General features: G+C 41.0%; 1 protein-coding gene across 2 annotated transcripts in view; it reads left to right on the plus strand.

Moving 5' to 3' along the window:
* Positions 1 to 19610, plus strand: part of ATP8B4 (ATPase phospholipid transporting 8B4 (putative)) — a 576024-nt gene that overhangs the window by 438375 nt on the left and 118039 nt on the right. For both annotated transcript variants that reach the window (XM_073618636.1, XM_073618637.1), the window contains exon 17: positions 14588 to 14776. In XM_073618636.1, coding sequence (XP_073474737.1) covers positions 14588 to 14776 — 189 coding nt within the window. The remainder of the gene's footprint in view (positions 1 to 14587; positions 14777 to 19610) is intronic.

The raw sequence follows: 19610 nt of genomic DNA on the forward strand, positions 1-19610 counted from the left end.
CTCAGATAATTTGTTCCACAGTGACTTCTATTGTATGCAGTACCGCATGTGGCCAGAGTGTCACCGGCGCCCCCACGCCTCTGGCCAAATGTGGTACTGCACACCGCAGAGGCTTGAATCCTGCACGTTTTGCGAGACAACGCTCGCAAACCGAGTCAGGATTTAAAAAAAAATAATAGCTTGTATTGCAAAACGCTCGTTAACCACGTTACTCGCAATCCGAGGTATTACTGTACCTGGAAAGTACAGACTGGTTAGTCGAAAATCAATAGTATGTAAAATATTGAAGGTGATGATAAGGGAAAATATCCAGGAATTTTCTGGTGGAAATAGTATTTTTACTGGTGGAATTAGTAGTAATCAACACGGATTTATGAGAGATCATTTTTGCCAGACCAGCCTTTTAACATTCTCTGAGGAGGTAAGCTATAATCTGGATAGAGGAAGGCCAGTGGATGTGGTGTATCTAGACTTTGCCAGAGCATTAATTTACAAATTGAGATCAGTTGGCATTAATGATAGTGTGTGTCCCTTGATTAAAAATTGGGTACAGGGACACGGCCAAGGGGTGGTGATAAATGGCATATCTTCTGAATGGACTGGAGTTGTAAGTGAGGTACCCCAAAGCTCTGTCCTGGGACCAATTCTGTTTAACTTGTACATAAATGATATAAGGGTCCTTTCACACTGAGGCGGTTTGCAGGCGCTATTGCGCTAATAATAGCGCCTGCAAACCAACCCAAAAGTGCCGCTGCTTTGATTCCAGTGTGAAAGCCCCGAGGGCTTTCACACTGGAGCGGTGCGCTAGCAGGACGGTAAAAAAGTCCTATTAGCAGCATCTTCGGAGCGGTGTATACCGCTCCTTTACCGCTCTTGCCCATTGAAATCAATGGGACGGCGCGGCTATACCGCTGGCAAAGCGCCTCTGCGCTTTACGGTGGTTTTTAACCCTATCTCGGCCGCTAGCGGGGCGGTTTTACAATAGCGGCGCTTTACCCCCGCCCCAGCGTGAAAGGGCCCTAAAGGTTGAAATAAATAGTTTAATCTCAGTTTTTGCTGATGATACAAAGCTAAGCAGGACAATAACCTCACAACAGGATATAGCAACCATAGGAAGACCTCAATAAAGTAGAAGAGTGGGCAACTACATGGAAAATTAGGTTTAATGAGGCCTATAGATAAATGTAAAGTAATGCATGTGCGGACTAAAAATATGAATGCAGATTACACCCTAGGGGGTGAACCTCTGGAATAATCTAGGATGAAATAGATCAGGGGGGGCCTAGTAGACCAAAGGCAGTGGCTTGCAGTAGCGTGCAATGCCAAGCTTCAGCTAGCAAAGCATTAGCATGCATTAAGAAGGGTATCCACTTGAGACAAAACTATAATCCTACCACTTTTACAAGACACTGGTTCTGGCCACCAGTCCTCGGGAAGGATGTGCTAGAACTGAATAGAGTCCACAGAAGGGCAACAATACTGATAAGGGGACTATAGGATCTCAGTTAACGACTACATGCATTAAACTTATTCTCCCTGGGAACAGAGGCTTACAAAGACATATGGATGCAATATATAAGTTTCTAACTGGTGATGGGATAAGACTGTTTTGTCTCAGGTCACTTAAGGAGACACGGGGCCATTCAGTGAAGGTGGATGAGAAGCAGTTTAATCACAATCTGCATAGGGGATTGTTTACTGTTAGAGCAGTAAGGATGTGGATCTCCCTTCCACAATTGGTGGTGTCAACACAGAGTGTTGATAAGTTCAAAAAGCTCTTAGATGGGCATTTTAGTGAATGCGGTTTACAGGGATATGGGAATTGTCAGGGACATTAATATATACACACTCATAGACCCACACAGGTTGAACTGGATGGACTGATGTCTAGGACAATTGTAAACTGTACTTTTCCTTATCTGTGTCAGGAGACTTGCTAACTAGTTTGTAATCCATGTTAAATATTATTAATGGAACATTTCTTGTGAATAAACAATGTGAATAAACAAATTGAAACTGAAAAGTATTGGTTACACCAACTGAAAACAAACACTAGATCCTACAGAGTAAATCATTTATTATTTACAATTTTCTGAAGACAGCCCTTAAAGGGGTTGTAAAGGTAAAAAATGTTTTACCTTAATGCATTATATGCATTAAGGTGAAAAAACATTTGACAATACCGCCGCCCCCAGCCCCCCCCCCCCCGTTTTACTTACCTGACACCTCGAAACTCAGCCGCTCGCTCCCGACATCCATTTCGCCGCTCAGCCTGGTCGCTGATTGGCTACAGTGGATGGATTGAAAGCAGCGCAACCATTGGCTTGCGCTGCTGTCAATCACATCCAATGACACGGTGCGCCGGGGGCGGGGCCGAGTGATACAGTGAGCGGCTATAGCCGAGCGCGCCCGCAATAACTAACCACCATGCGAGGGAGCTCACATTAAGGTGGTTAGTTCTTGCGGGGAGGAGCTGAAACAGCCGCCAAGGGACCCCAGAAGAGCAGGTTCGGGGCCACTCTGTGCAGAACGAGCTGCACAGTGAAGGTAAGTATAACATGTTTGTTATTTTAAAAAAAAAAAAATTACCTTTACAACCCCTTTAAAGCAGAGTTCCAATTAAAAAAAATAAAATAGAAGTCACCAGCTACAAATACTGCAGCTGCTGACTTTGAATAATCGGACACTTACCTGTCTCAGGGTCCAGCGATGCGGGGGAACAAAGCCCCGCTCATCTCCCCCTCCTCTCTGCGGTGTCGGCATTGTCACTGTGGGCGCCCGGCTGTGGTCTCACAGCCGGGTACGCACTGCATATGCACGAGCTGTGCTGCGCGCTGTCACTGGCCGGGCAATCATCTGGGACCTGTGACGATTGCCGAGAGGGAGGGGGGAGAGGTGAATTTACTTCCGGCGTCATGGTGCCCCGGGAGGAAGTGGGAGCTAGAACCCTCTAAAAAGAGGGTTTCAGCTCCCCCCCCCCCAAAAAACAAATGACATGTGGCATGTCAGGGGGTCACCTTCCCTTAAAGCGGAAGTTCTATTTTTGGGTGGATCTCCGCTTTAAGCGAGTTTTGTATCCATTTACTGAATGCGTTTTCTAAACCTAAGGATCCTAATGTTAACTTCTCTGTGTCAAGCAGTTTAGTAAAGTCCAAATATACTACATCTACAGCCACTCCTTTATCCAAGTTTCTGTTTGCATCCTCATAAAAACAAAGATTTGTTTGACAACATCTGTATTTCATAAATATGTGCAGGCTTTCATTTGTATTGTTTTACAACACATGCTCTTTTATGTGGGCCCTTACCCACTTAAAATATCTTACCAGCAATAGTAGTTAAACCAACACGTCTGCAGTTCTTGAGTGAAGACCTTAATCCCTTTTAAAAATCTTTACCACTTTTACTTTGCAACAATTCATTGGTACAAAGCCAGTCATTAAAAAGTCTCTAAACATTTAAAACAGTGGCTTTTGTGCCATTCAACCTAACCTTGAGCTGGCCATAGATGGGTAGTTTCTTCTGTTGGCTAAGCAAAAAAAAAAAATTCCTCCATCCACACAAGCGAGGTGGATGGAGGAATCCCTCCGCTGGGACATTGCATTCTGACAGGACTCTCCGCTGTCAAAATACACCAATCAGCTGCTGAATCGCTGCAGCTAATGATCAAGACGTTTTGCAACATTCCCATTCCACAGAAATCAATCTATCAATTTGATTCTGTTGAGCAGGGGCGGCCACACATGGATCAAAATTTGGCAGGTCCCTGCTGAATCAGCTTAACTTTGATCCATCTGTGACCAGCTTTAGTAAAATTACATTCAGATTGTAAGTTATGTGGCTAACTTTCCACAAAAGTAAAAGAAAGGCATATTCTAAATTGTTGAGTAAATTTATGCATAATGTCTTAGTAAATCCAAATCTGAGCATGCACAGTACACCCTGATTTTACATTGAATCTGTTTTATTAAGTTTCAACCATTCTTAAACAATAATGAATAAACACAGGCAAAGAATAACACAATTCCAATGAGTGTACAAGTATACATTAAGATCGGAAGAACGATAAAACAACATGTTTCACATAAGCAGAATCAATTATATGTCATTAGGGCATGGAGAAATGAGCAAAGTATTGGTATATCAAGTAATCAGTAGTCCACTAGAAACAATGGTGTATAAAAAAGAAAATAACAATACTCAACATATATGGCCTGAAAATGTGGTGACACTACCGGTAAAATCACCATAATCTTATAAAGGTAAGAAAGAAGGTGTAGAAAAGGAGAAGAAGAGAAAAAAAGAGGGGGGGAGGGGTGAGGGGAGAGAGAGAAGGAAAGTGGGGAGAGGGTATATCAAGCATTAGCTGTATCTGATACAAAAGAATCAAAATCAGAGGAGAACCGGAAGTGTAACCAAACAGATCACATAATAGTGTGGGACTCACTTTTATCAGCATCCCACACTACCATCCGTTCTATATGTTCAATCCTGTCTACTTCACAGGCCCAATCAGCTAGAGAGGGGACCACTGGTTGATGCCAAGATCTAGCAATAATAGAACGGGCAGCCGTCAGCAAATGGTGAATTAAGATCTTTTTGATTTTCTTGTAGGTTCCCGGTAACATAGATAGGACTGTTAAGCGGGGTTCATTGGGATATTTGTCCCCTACAAGTTTGTCATAGAGATGGAGAATCTTATCCGAAAAGGAAGTAACACATGGGCACATACACCAAATGTGTGTCATGCTGCCTGGGGCCTGCAAGCATCTCCAGCATATCTCAGATACATTAGGATAAAATTTATGTAGAATAGTGGGGCAGCGATACCACCTAGAGAAAATATGATAATTCCGTTCTTGGGCATGAGATGATATAGATAATTTAAAAGAAAGCGCCAGTGTTTTGCACCATTCCATATCACCCGGAGCTATAGTACATTCATCTCCCTTTCCCATTTTGAATGGAATGGCTGAAAATTTGGATAAGAAAACTGATGTATCTGGGATAGTGAGTGCTCTGGTCTGCCCGACTGGGATAACAATGACTCAAAGGCTGAATGTGGTCTATTCAAATTGTCAACGTTCGGTATTTTGTCTAAAAAGTGTGTTAATTGAGTATGTTCAAGCCAGGCCACAAGAGGGTTATGGCAGGAAGAGAGCATGTTAGGTAGGTAGAGGAATCAATTTTCCAGAATGGAGCGTGTGGCTCAATAGAGGATCATCTGATTTTTGCCATATAAGAAATTTAGATTTAGTACAAGTCGGAGGGAAAGAATTGATACCAAATAGTGGGGTCAAGGGGCTGGGTCTCGAGGACAGTAAACCTTTGGAAAGTTAACTGTCCTAAATTCGCAACGTAGTGGCAGTCACAAGGGGCATTAGGTCAGTAGGGGGTCTGTGTATCGGGTGCATCCATGGAAGTGATGTGAGGTCGGGAGATATTCGGTCATTTTCTAATGACGTCCACAGTTTAGTGGAGGAACAGTGGTACCAATCGACTATTCTGATTAACAATGCAGCGTGAAAGTACAACAGTAGGTCAGGGAGAGCAACACCCCCTCTATTCTTAGGTAAAGCTAAAATATTAAAGCCAATCCTAGGCTTCTTATGTCACCATATGAAGTCCTGAATAGCCTTCTTGATCAATTGGAAGAAACCACAAGGAGGGGGTAGGAATCGCCTGAACAATGTATAAAAATTTCGCCAGAATGTCCATTTTGACGACGTTCATTCGGCCAAACCAGGACATGTTCGGTTTATCATAAGATTCAAGGTGCGTTCGCATCGTTCGTATTAGGGGCTTATAATTGAGATCTGCCAGGATAGAAAAAGAGGTAGGAATTTGGATTCCAAGGTATTTAATAGCCTCTTGCTGCCATTTAAATCCAAATGAAGATTGAAACCAGGATAAAGTAGGTTTGGGTAGGGAAATGTTAAGGGCCTCTGTTTTATCATAATTTACTTTGAAGTTACTAACTTCGTCAGATAGGAGGCCATTAGAACGAATCCTTGCCGTGGGGTTGCCATAAAGAGCCAGGATCTTGCATAGCATATTAGGCCCAAGGCCCACTTGCTGAAGCGTGCTCTCTAGAAATTGCCAATGAACCCGGTCAAGCGTTTTTTCTGCGTCGACCGAGATCAAGCCAGCTGGGATTTGGCATTTTTGGGCATATTCCATCAAGGAAATGGTTTTAAGGATATTATCCCTGGCCTCCCTCCTTGGGGGTAAACCCCACTTGGTCAAGATGTATCAGGTTGGGTATCAATGGCAGAAGGCGAGTTGGTGAGTAAAATGGGGCGAAAACTACCACACAGTGTAGGATCTTTCCCGGGTTTAGGTAAGACTAAGATATGAGCTTCCAAAGCTTGTTTCGGGAAAGGAGAAACAGTGGAGATAGCATTATAGGTTTTTATAAGAAGCAGTGTAAGGGAATCTTGGAAGGATTTATAGAAACGGGTCGAATAGCTGTCCGGGCCTGGGCTTTTGTTGGGTTTGGGAGAAGATATTGCCAGCACAAGTTCATCCTCGATAAATGGTTGCTCAAGATCCTGCACTACAGCTGTAGGGATAGTCAAAAGTGCTGTGGCAGCAAGATATTTGTCAATTTTAGATTGAAAATCCTCAGGCGACATGTTAGGAAGGCATGGAGGGAGGTTGTATAGTGTGGCGTAGAACGAATGAAATAGCTCGTAAATTTCCTTAGGATGATGGGTGAGTTGGCCATCAGGTCGTTTGAGTTTAGGAATAGAAGCAATGCTATTTTTAGCATGGAGGGCTCTGGCCAGCATTCTACCTGGCTTGTTAGCTTCAACATAAAACAGTTTACGTGTTTTGTCCCTAATGGACAAGGCCTTCTGTTCGAACAAGTTCAACAGTTTAAGTCTAGCATCAGATAAGGAAAGTTGGGTGGTCGAGGATTGGATGCGTTTATGGGATCGTTCCAAGTCAGCAATCCGAAGAGACAGTTCCTGAATCTGGGAAAGAAGGATTTGTTTAAGTCTAGAGCCATGTTTAATAAAAACTCTGCGTAGTACGCATTTCAATGCCTCCCACTGTATTGGGGCAGAGGTATCGTCATTACCATGGTCAGAGATGAAGTTGGAAATAGTGGCCTGGATATCTGCAGAGCATATGTCGTCCTGTAACAATGAGTCATTAAGTCTCCAATTCCAGTCATGACCAGGCAGATCGGGTAAGGAAAGGGTCAGAAACACTGGAGCGTTTGTACCATAATATGTTACCGATCCTACTCTGGGGGCTGTATGTCAATGCATAGTGACTGACAAGAAAAAAATCAATATGGGAGTAGGAATTATGAGCTGCAGTAAAGAAGGAATAATCCCTATCTTTGGGGTGGAGGATACGCCAGACATCCATCAGGTTATGCTGAACCACAAATCTCTTTAATCTATTGATTTGGGTGTAAGAAATAGAGCTTCTACCTGAGGAAGTATCCAATGTAGGGTTCAAGACACTATTAAAATCTCCAGCGACGAGGATCACCCCTTTGGCAAATTTCATTAGCTTGTGGAGATATTGGATAGTATGAGCTATTTGGTCCTGGTTAGTGATATATATATACAATAGCCAGGGTGTACGTTTTTCCACTGAGATATTTTCAGAAGCAAATACCTCCAGTCAGGGTCCAAACAGAAATCAAGAAAAGTATAATTTACTGACTTGTGGAGAGCTATCGCCACCCCTCCAGATTTAGAGTGGGAGTATGTGCTATGTAGCAAGGTTGGGTAATATTTATTTCACAACAAGGGAATATGATTTGTGCGAAAGTGGGTCTCGTGAAAGAAAATTATGTCAATCTAGGATTTGTGAAAGTCTTACAGTATTTGTGATCGCTTAGCTGGCTCATTCAAGCCACGGGCATTAAATGAGCACAAGTGGAGGGTAGCAGGGTTCCGGGGGCTTCCCATGGTAAAGAGATGAAAGAGGGGGCGAGATATATGAAAAAAAAGGGGGGGGGGCAACAAAAACCCAGATGCTAGTATAGAGTCTAGCACCACTTAAGTACCCTAATCAGGGATGGCTGTGCAGGCCAATGGGTCTCAACCTGTCCATCCCGAAGGGTCAATACAGGCAGGAACACTGATTTCTACGTGGGGAGGAAAAGTATTCTAGCATCAACATGTCGAAGCAACACCCAACACTGCCATATAACAAGTAATAGTACAGAATAAAGGAAGAGGACTCACCATTTTTAGGGTTGATAAGTCATATAGAGCCCTTCTGTGGGTTGGGTGTGTTCTCTAATCCCAGGGACATTTACTCTGTGAACCCTATCCAACTCGATGGGTGCAGTGGTCCCAAAATGTCATTAAATATGACAAGAACAGTGTCACGTAAGTCCGCTGCTCTAATAGCCTCCGGGATACCATGCAGCTTAATATTATTTTGCCTGTGGCGATTTTCTAAATCATCATGTTGTAAGCGAAGATGGGTCATAGCAGCCTGTTGTTGTTTATGCAGACCTCCCAAAGAGTTTAGCCTTTGCAGTATTGCATCTCTATCAGTAGAGGGAACATCAACAGTATTTTCAAGTTTCTGTACATTTTGAGAGATGTTAGTAATGTCCTGATGCAGGGATGATACCACCCTGGTCGCAATAGTTTCCATGTCTTGTCTCGTGGGTAGAGACAAGAGGATAGCTCACATCTCTGCAGGAGACAGCACAGCATAAGAGGTAGGGGCAGGCAGAGCACCAGGATCAGTGAGATCAGCAGACATGCTGGGCTGAACAGGGCTGGCAGGCAAATCCTCTCTCAACAGCACGGGTATGCCAGAGAGTCTGGAGCTCAAAGGGGAGGGAACCCTGTCAGTAGCAGGGGAAGCTGAGGGAAGCTTCCTACCTGAAGTATAGCCGCGGGAGGTGCCGCGCTGTCCCTCGTGGCGGGTTCCGGTGCCATCTTGTCCAGGGAGGCCAATCAAGTTCTTGGTGTTTCCAGGGTGAAATAATGCTGGATGTCAATGAGATGCGTTTTGCGGTGGTCCCCGTGCTTAGGACCTCTGGACATGGATATCGCGGGCAGGGACAGGTGAGAAGCTCTTCCTTTTAGGCAGCTGGTGTGGAGCTCAGACACTTCACATCTTCACACCGCCATATTGTAGCCACGCCCCACCCCCGATTTTTTAAACTCCTTTAGATTAACCAACAATTGTTTAGCGGGAAGGTCTGTCTGGTTGACCTTATAATGAATAGTTTGTTTGGTTAGACCCTCACACTACACAGTTGTCAATAAAGCTAGGATATTATTCATAGATTGTGGTATAATGATTGTATCAGACTGCAATGTGTGTGGATAGAATAATACTAAATACACACATTAAATGCGTTAAATCTAAATCTCAAGCTTGGATCCCTTACTTTTTATCATTTACATGTATCCACTTGGCCAACTGCTTAGATCACATGGGCGTAATTATCACTTCTATGCTGACGACACTCAGACATACATTCACACTAAACCAGATTCTACTTTGGCTTCTCTCCTATCTAACTGTATTTGTGATATGAAAACTTGGATGGCCCACGATTTCCTTCAATACAACTGTGAAAAGACTGAAGTCATGCTGATTGGCACCCCCATCAATTATGTAAGGCCAGTTTTAATAGCTTATCTATAGTTGGCACTGTACTTGAGTTTCAGTCTAAATTGAAAAATCTAGGGGTTATATTTGTTGCTAAATTAACCTTTGATCCACATGTACAAAATGTTATCAGAACATCTTTTTTCCACTTGAGAAACATTGCTTGGCTGTGTCCTATGCTATCATACACTGTAGATGAAAAGCTGATCCATACATTTGTGTTCTCCCGACTTGACTACTTCTAAATTCACTTTTAATTGACTTCAATATGTTCAAAATTCTGCAGCCAGAATCCGGACTAGGTCTGGTACAAGTGATCATATTACCCCTATCCTATATTCCTTGCACTGGCTACCCGTCAAGGCTTCGCATAGACTTAGAGATTCTCTTGCTCACCTGTAAGGCCCCACATAGCTTGTCACCCCATTATCTCTCTGAACTTTTATCAACTTACTCCCCCCCCCCTCTCTGTAACCTCCACTCCTCAAATTCTGGTCTTCTGTGTGTCCCCTCTACTCACCTACACCCGATGGGAGACAGAGCCTTCTGCTATGCACTAAAACTCTGGCATTCATTTCCAAAGAACGTCAGAGAGTCATCTTCTCTAAACTTATTCAAATCCAATCTAAAAACTTTTTTTCTTTAGACACGCTTTCACTTAATTGTGTTTTCCTTGTAAAGCGAGTTTGAGAAGCTACCTTTAAAAGCGCTATATTAAATACGTTTATTATTGTTAGTATCACAGATGTCAAAGTTGAACATATCACTCAGTACCTTGGAATAATGAATAAGTGCACATGCAATGTTTTCAGTAAATCTAAAGGAAATTGGATAGAGATTGTAACATGTGACTAGCATAATATGGGCAGACACTTTAAATCTCTTATTTCAAACGATTGTTTTTACATGTTAATTCACACAGTGGAGGAAAGAGTGAGAGACTGTAGAAAGTCAGGAGGGTGGGAGGCTGCAGAGATGCAAATACTGCCTGGCCAGTCAAAGTAATTCATTTAATATAGAACTCTCTAGATGCCTCTAGAGACAATCTCTAGCCACAAACATGATGTCTCATTGTTTTATCAACTGTTAACAAAATTATCCATGGGGAGTACTTTGGTTTCATTGGGTCAACTTATAGGCTGACATTTTGAGCAGCAGCAGCAAAGAACTATCATTGTGCTGCACTGGACAGTAGGGAACAGAGCCTGCTGGTGTAGTGAACAACTATAGTTGAGCATGTGCATGTACATAATTTCTTGTTTACATCAAGCTGATCTTTTCTATACACATGAGTCTAAAAAAGTGAAAGGAGTACATTTCTATTAAAAAGGATTAAATAAAAGTAATGGAAACCATTCTACTTCTATTATAGAACATGTTTCAGTGGATGAAATAGACATTTGATTGTACAAAAGTTTTACAAATGTAAACATATAAGTACATAGTTTGCAAGGCTGAGTAAAAACACCAGAAAATCCAGTTCACCCTGTGTGTGTGTGTGTGTGTGTGTGTGTGTGTGTGTGTGTGTGTGTGTATGTACGTGTCTATGTCACTACTATTTCCCCTTTCCCTGTATATTGCATTCGCTAAAAAATGCATCCAATTTTTTTTTTTAATTATCGACACTCCTTGCTGACATCACCAACTGTGTGAGGGATTTCCACATCTTTACCATTCTAACAGTAAAGAAGGTTAAATTGCTTCTTGTCAAACTTCATTTAGTGACTGCGTGTCTTCTTACTGTACTGGTAGATCCTCGGGTTTAAGTGGTTACACTAGGATCATGGCTACAGCCATGATCCTGGTATCAAAATGTTATGTAGGTGATTCTCTTTTCTTTAAAGGTGAGCTAACTGTCTGCTAGACCCCCAAATCATTTTTATGGGAGGCAGAAAGGGGTCCTGCCCCCTCCTTTCCTGAGGTCTCCCGTTCCACAGGGAAGCCCGGGACCGTTGTGGGTAGTTGGGCCAGCTTACCATAGAGAAGGAGGAACCACAAGGATTTCGTCACTTCCAGTTTTGTTCCATTGTTTACTGATCTTGGTTTGATCAACTGTTTTGGAGTCTAGTCGACCCCAGATATCTCCATGAAAGAGTACCCGTCACTGCCCATGCTATCATAAGGGATGCTGTTCATCCCTTGTGATAGCAATAAAGTTGAATATAGAAAAAAAATAATGAAACAGTGTAAAATAAATAAATACATAAAAAAAGAAAAAAAAAAGAATGTGCAGTCCCCCCCCCCCCCCCCGGATAAATGGCGACTACACCACACGTGAGATATTGCTGTGGACATCAGAGTGAGAGCAGCAATTCTAGTGCCAGTCGTCCTCTTTAACTCTAAACTGGTAACCTGTAAAGGCTTGTTTGTCACCATTCCACAAGTGTGCACAATTTTAAAACGTGCCATGTTCAGTATCGATTTACTTGACATAGCATTATTTTTTATATTTTATCAAAAAAAAATGTATTATATTGTGTCTGTGTGTGCTAAAATTTATTAAAATGTATTTTTTCCTGAAAATTTGCATTTGATAAACTATTGCGCAAATATCGAGTATAAAAAAGTGTAATAACCAACATTTTATTTTACAGGGTCTTTGCTTTCAGAAAATATATGAACTTTGGGGGTTCTGATTATTTTTCTAGTAATAAATGCATTTTCCATGTATGTCTGAATTGTTAGAATCGACTTTAACAGCAGTGGTTAAGAGACCTAAGACTGAATAGTTTTCTCCCTATGCTAGAATCACCATTTAGATATTTGTATATTGTAATCATCTCTCCTCTTAACTGTCTCTTCTCCAGGGAGAGCCAGTTTAAAATTTGTAGTCATTCCTCATAAATTAGGTCCTCCCGTCCCCTTATTAGCTTTGTTGCCCTTCTCTGGGCTCTATCCAGTTCCAGCACATCCTTCCTGAGGACTTGTGACCAGAACTGGATCGCTCAACCAGTTTTGTAAAGTGGTAGAATTATAGTATCTATCTTATCTCTTGCGTGAATACCCTTTTTAATGCATGCTAATAGTCTGCTAGCCTTGCTTGCTTGGCATTGCATACTATTGCTGAGCCTTTGATCTACTAACCCCTAAATTATTTTCCATCCTCCATTCCCCCAGAGGTTTTCACCCTAGCGCGTACCTTGCATTCATATTTTTAGCCCACAATACTTTACATTTTTCAATATTAAACCTCAATTGCATGTAGTTGCACACCCCTTTATTTTATCAAGGTATTCTTGTAAAGTTGCTATATTCTATTGTGAAGTTATTCCCCTGCTTAGCTTTACATCATCAGCAATTAGTGAACTATTTACAGTATACCAACATCAATATAATTTATGAAAAAGTTAAATGAGAAGTATAGCCAAAGCTCGTTTGGCTGTACTTTTCATATAGATCACAGAAGTGACCAACACCCATCTCAGTCTCTCAGCGAGCCGCTGAGAGCTGATACTAGCCCCTCCACAGCTCAGCGCTCCAGTGAGCGAGGAGGAGCAGAGCAGAGAGCTGCTGATTGACAGTCAGCAGCTCTCTGCTCGGGGAGCTGGGAGAACCGAGCCATTGGTGGTGTTCGATAGCTCAATTCTCAGTGCAGAGGCGCCAGGGGACAGATGCAGCATCGAACCAATGCTGCATCCACCTAGGTAAGTATGAAACTGGAAAAAAAATCCTTTACTTCTCTTTTAAACAGAATTGGTCCAAGGACAGAGTCTTGGGGTAATCCGCTTATGACTCCAGACCATTCAAAAGTTACTCTATATATCGCTATAGGATACCAATTTACATAATAATGTTCTTTAGTGATTCTTTATGTAACATAAGTTCCACCTCTGCTCGAGATTACTACAGCACGAGGTTTTTCCATAGTCTGCTAACCTCCATTCCAGGAACCAGGTGGAAATCCTCAGTTTTACACTATCCTAACAAATCTAGGTAACCTGAGATTTCAGTTAAATAACAGAAAAAATAAATTAATCTCAATGTGGTAAAAAAAAGTACTACCTAATGAATGATGTCTTTTAGTTGAAGGAGTTAACTTAAATGTTGAATTTCACTTGCTGGTGACTTCTCGGAGTTGCACATTATAGAAGACTTATTGAAAGAAGCACTCCCAGTATTTATAATTTTGCTACGTTGTGGGTTTTAGATCGGACACGTGTTTGCAATACTGGAATTTTCAGGATTGCTATGACTCAGACCTGATTCCAGAAGAATTGCTCATGGTGTATATGTTTACAGATGGGTCCCACACATCTTCCTCCTGACCTTTCTCACTGGAATTTATGTGACCAAAAAAGGATGTTTTCCATTTTTTTGATTAACCGCTATTTCATTTTCTCTTTCCTTTATTATTATAATACAGTAGGTAATTAGACATAAAATCAGGCTTGCGCTGCTATTGTAGTTACGTGCAAAAATACAATTCATTTTAAATTGTGTATAATCCTTTCCAATTTATATTCTAAAGTGTTTCTAAAGCCTTAAGGTTTTTCACCTTAATTAATTTTCTGTATGAAGGTAAAAAGCAGCGGCTCTGTCCGCTATCTGCCTTTTCATAGGACAGATTGATAGCAACAAGAGCTAATGGCTGTCAATCAAATTCTGTGATGAGCGGGCGGGGGGCTTGGGTGTGCTGCACTGTCTGTAGACGCAGACAGCACGGCATGGGGATCAAGCCCGCATAGGTACCCCCATAGGAAGCAGCTTCCTCTGGGGGCATTTGCAGAAGATAAGGAGCCAGGAGCACTGGGGGGGACCCCAGAAGAGGAGGATCGAGGCTGCTATGTGCAAAATACAGAACAGGTAAGTGTATTATTTTTATTATTTTAAAAAACCCACGAAGGTTTACAATCATTTTAACACTGCAGATACCATATTTCCTGTCATTGTCTTAGAAAATCTTTGATGCTTCTAAAATCATCCTAAACGTATTTTTCTTACCCAGAATCATTTGTTATGCTCTTTTTTTCCTGTAATGACATAGGGAAACTGAATTACCAAGTGCAATCACCGGATGAAGGTGCATTGGTTACTGCTGCTCGAAACTTTGGATTTATATTCAAGTCCCGAACGCCTGAGACCATTACTGTGCAAGAAATGGGGAGAATTGTAACATATCAACTCTTAGCAATATTAGATTTTAACAATGTCAGGAAAAGAATGTCTGTCATAGGTAAGGTATTTTTTATTTGCACATTTTTTGTCTTTTTCATAATGTGTCTTCCTGTTCCTTATTGTTGTTCTTGTTGTCTGGAAATAGTTCAAGACTTTGCTAAAGCTACATAGGCTTGAACTAAATTTGAAGAGATGTGTCTATGGGAGATCATTCAGTGCTCACACAAAATCATCAGTACCATCCAGAGAAGCCACCGTGTTACCATGCTTTGTGCGAATATGTGGTTTATTTGGTAGCAGAGGTGTTATATAATAATTTTATTTTAATCTTTTACTTTTTTTTTTTTTTTGCATAATTTTGTTCATGGGGTTACTGGATCAAGTTAGAGCGGATTCAATATTGGTCATTGTTGTAGACCTGCAACTACACGGAGAGGTAGGGTACCACTGCATGGTTTCCAATTGCCATCAGTACAAACCCTGAATCTGTACGGGAAATGCTTATGATGTCAGAGAAATGCCATCATCATTTGCCCTTTTTCAGCGATTCATCACATTCAGGCTAGCCATTTGTTATGTCATTGATCTGTGTTGGACCTGCTGACCCCCACCTCGCCTCACACACTAGATCATATGACCTTCTGGATTAGGTAAATTCCAAATTGGCTTATATGTATTCGTTCGGATCAACAAGACTTATGCCCCATACAGACGATCGGACTTTCCGACAACAAAACCATGGATTTTTGTTCGAAGGATGTTGGCTCCAACTTGTCTTGCATACACACGGTCACACAAATGTTGGCCAACAATTACGAATGCGAGAACATGGTGATGTACGACAAGCCGAGAAAAAGGAAGTCCAATAGCCAGTGCAGCTCCTTCTGCTTGATTCCGAGCATGCGTAAACTTTTGTGCGTCGGACTTGTGTACACACGATCGGAAATTCCGATAAAATTTTGTTGGTGGAAAATTTGAGAACCTGCCAGCCAATGTTTTTTGGCCGGAAAGTCCGCCAACAAATGTTCGATGGAGCATACACACGGCCGGACTTTCAGCCAACAAGCTCACATCCAACATTTGTTGTTGGAAAATCCGATCGTGTGTACGGGGCATTACACTTTCTTCCTATTTACTGGCTTACTGTACACCATTTTTCCTTTTACCAGTCGAAAGCCTAGGTAAATTGTAAAACTCATAAAATGTTCTACAGTTTCAGCATTACTGAGCATTCCCTAGACAGCATGGCAGAGCACAGTGTCTAACAGTATAGAGGAAGCACTTTAATAATTTTTAAATCTATGTAGCTTGTGTAAATATATTACTAGCTCATCAGGCATAGTTTTATGAAATGTTTGTGAAAAGATAGATACTTGTGTTCAAAGGGGCTTTCTTTATTATGTTTAGTACTAACAATTATAACATTTTGAAATTTATTTTTTTCAGGTAAGCTTGCATTATTGCATATTAATGTTTATCATAATATTTATCATTTGTAACCATCAGATGGAGCTTTCTGCACGTTTGTGCCATGTAAAGTCTCTTCCTCACAGCTGCTGTGCTAAAAGTAGTCCTGAATTTGTCAAAGGAGGGTGACCCCCTCCCTCTCTATTGGCAAAGTATGCTCACCAAACAGCGAATGCACACTATAAAATATGGGTATTGGTAAAATTAAGATTTTATACAAAAAACAGACTATATTGCTGGCACATCATTAGTTGTTTTTCTGTACTGCCAGCGTGTTTAAAGGAAAAAAATTGCATGTATTTCAGAGATGTACAAAATATGTTTTTGATCATTTTGCCTTGACATGCGCTTTAAGTATCTATTGTTTTCTTTCATCTGGTGCCTGAACAAATTGGTGGGTTAGTGAAGGAAAGGTGAATATATGCTGTTGGGAAGGGAGACAATCTTTACTTTGGTTTTGTATAGTTTCCTTTAAATCAAAATGCAAAAAAATGCATGGCATTATGTATGTATTCCATTTCAATTATTTAACAAAATTGTCTATTAAGCTAGCAGAGACAAATTGCTCTGATTTCTTTGGACATTTTACTCAATAGACAAGAACTAGCTGCTTTGTTCTGATAGATAAAAATTCCAAGCTGATCAAAATCAGATCTTCCCTCAAATAAAATAGTTCTATTTAGAAAATGTGTATTCTTCTCTTTGATTTTTGTCTCCACATTTTTTCAGTTTGTTTCTCCTAGCACTGCCTACCCCTTTTTGGACAAATCCCATGTTCTTTCTCTCATATTCTCCCCTTTGGCTCCTCTTGAACTTCTATCTAAGTCTCCCTTTGTGTTTTCTGTGTTTGTCTGATCTTTGTTCTGTTAGTGTTATCTGATTATTTTTTATGTACAGATTATAATGAAAAGTATTATATTAGCACAAAAGCGATTTGCAAATAATCAATTTTAGCTGAAAGCTAAACACCAACCAGATATATAAACCTCAATTTAGTTACAGCTCTGTATTCGTTACTATAAATGTAAATCATTATATGTATTTTATTAACGCAATTGGTGTAAGTACCTGAATTTCATAATACATAAAAATACCTTTCTGTGATCCCTGCTGTATAACAAATTAAGCATCGGAAGAGGTTAAAAATTAAAATCTCTGTACTTTCGCCTCACCTTGGTATTCCAGTCTTCCCACCCTAAACTTATAGTCTTACTCTTCAGCACTGAGATTCTGTTAAGTTCTCTGCTGACTTTATATCTCCACACCTGCTATTGTTACAGTTGCAACAATGCCCTCTTTTCCCCCCAGGTGACAAAAACTCTGCACAGTTCAAGTTGTCAGACTACAGATTCCTAGACATTTGCTACCTTCTCACCCCCGATAGAATGATCACTTTCAGTTCTCTTAGGTCATCTTCCCATTGAGAGAACACTACTGCTACCTTCAACTTAGACATTTCCTACTTAAACTTCTTCACTCCCAGCCTTCCCTGTACAGATTAACATTATTTGAAAGCATACAAAGGTCTCATCCGCATTCAGCAGGTCTTATTTCCCTGCTGTACTCCTCCATAGTCTTCTTTAGGAAACCACCAGTACATTTATATAAGTGGTTCTCAACTCCCATCCTCAGGACACACTAACAGGCCAGATTTTAAGTTTACCTTGGGGAGATGCAGACTAGAATACTACAATCACAGAGCAGCAAATTATATCGCCTGTGATGTATTTCAGCTATCTTGCAAACCTGGCCTGTTAGTGGGTCCTGAGGACAGGGGTTGAGAACCACTGGTTTATACGAACTACAATGGGAAAGTGAACTTGCGATGATGTTGGACCTGGAGGACTGGAAAGTCATGACTCTATACCAATGGTATTATACACCAGCCTGACTAGCCCGCTTCGTTCCTATTTATTATCCCACAGGTTTCGAGGATGTCCCCTAGAAGGGACTATGACACATGACAAATTATAGATCCGTTTCTACAAATTGCTCCGTACACTCCTCCACTCTGAAATTGGACAAAAAAACCCTTTGAGGCATTAAACCACAAACCTATGACACTCTCCTCCATTTTGAATGAATGTTTGTCACACACACCTTTACAGCTACTAAGCTCACCATCTCTGGCGCTTGTAAATCATCTGTCCTCAGCTTTAAGATGGAGAAAAACCAAGTGAATGATATAATAGTTAACAAAAAACTGACGTCTATATTAACACAATCTCATGACAGATTCCTTAGAGTTTGGCAACCCTGGACAGCGTATGCCAATCCATCTAGATTTGATCACCCTCTCTTAACCATTTGAGGTTGTTGCCACTATGACCCCCTGGGACCTCCAAAGAGCAAGGGAGGGTTATAACTTCTGTCAGATTTTTTTTTCTACAATCTGTGTCCCATTGCCAGGATTTTCCTTCACTTTCTGTCCCATAGCCAAACAGGAAGTGAGAGGAAATCCCTGCAAATTAAAGGAATTCCTTGGGGACCCCCTGGTCACCAGAACTAGTGTCCCCATTGGAAGATTTCTCCACTATTACTTTTCTGGGAACAACTCAAAATTTGGGATTTTCTTTTACTTTAACTTTCAATGATAATGGTAAACAGGACAAATAGGGGCACAGGCAGCAATAAAAACTGACATGTGTTCTAATCCCTCTCTACTTTATCCAAAACAAAAAAAGTTTTGCCTTTAGTTATACTTTCAGTTCCTTGTCTTCCCTCCAACCCTCCTACCCTTTTCCCTACACCCTTACTTCATCTTTGGACACATCCTCTACCATGGCAGTTTTCAGTCCAACATTACAACTCTGGCACCTTTTGGTTGCTTCACCTTAACAACTGGACCCCTGAATGAGACCTTCACTCCTTGACAGTTTTTATACACATAACTTTTTGCGCTTCTTTTTTCCCATTTTACATTTCTTGATATCTTTGATGTTGATGAACTGTTACTTATACGTGCCTAATTGTGACAGTCAGACAGCAGTTCCTCTGAAATCTGCCTTACTTATACTACAGTTTACTCTGTATACGGTATACTCATTTGAATAGCATGTTGTCTCTGTTTATTCTGAAAACTGCCAATAAACCTCATTGCAAAAGAAAATAATTAAAATCTCTGATGCTGACATCTTTTTCCATCAGGGATCACAGGTAATTTTTTTTCAATATTGTAATCTGGTCCATGTTACGTCTTTTCACATTATACAGAATTTCTAAGACCTAATGGAAAAGGTGCAGCTTAACTCCTGGAACACATTGGGTTTGCTATATTCTATATTAAAGGATAAGTTCACCTTTTGGGTTCCTTTCATATTAAGTTCCTGAAGTCTCTTCTGATATGTTATCCCTCAGACCTCATCTCACTTTTGTTGCCTTTCTCTGGAATTCGTTTTAAATTATCAATATCTTTTTTAAGTGAG

The sequence above is a fragment of the Aquarana catesbeiana genome, linkage group LG03 (genome assembly GCF_042186555.1).
Source record: "Aquarana catesbeiana isolate 2022-GZ linkage group LG03, ASM4218655v1, whole genome shotgun sequence".
NCBI lineage: Eukaryota > Metazoa > Chordata > Amphibia > Anura > Ranidae > Aquarana > Aquarana catesbeiana.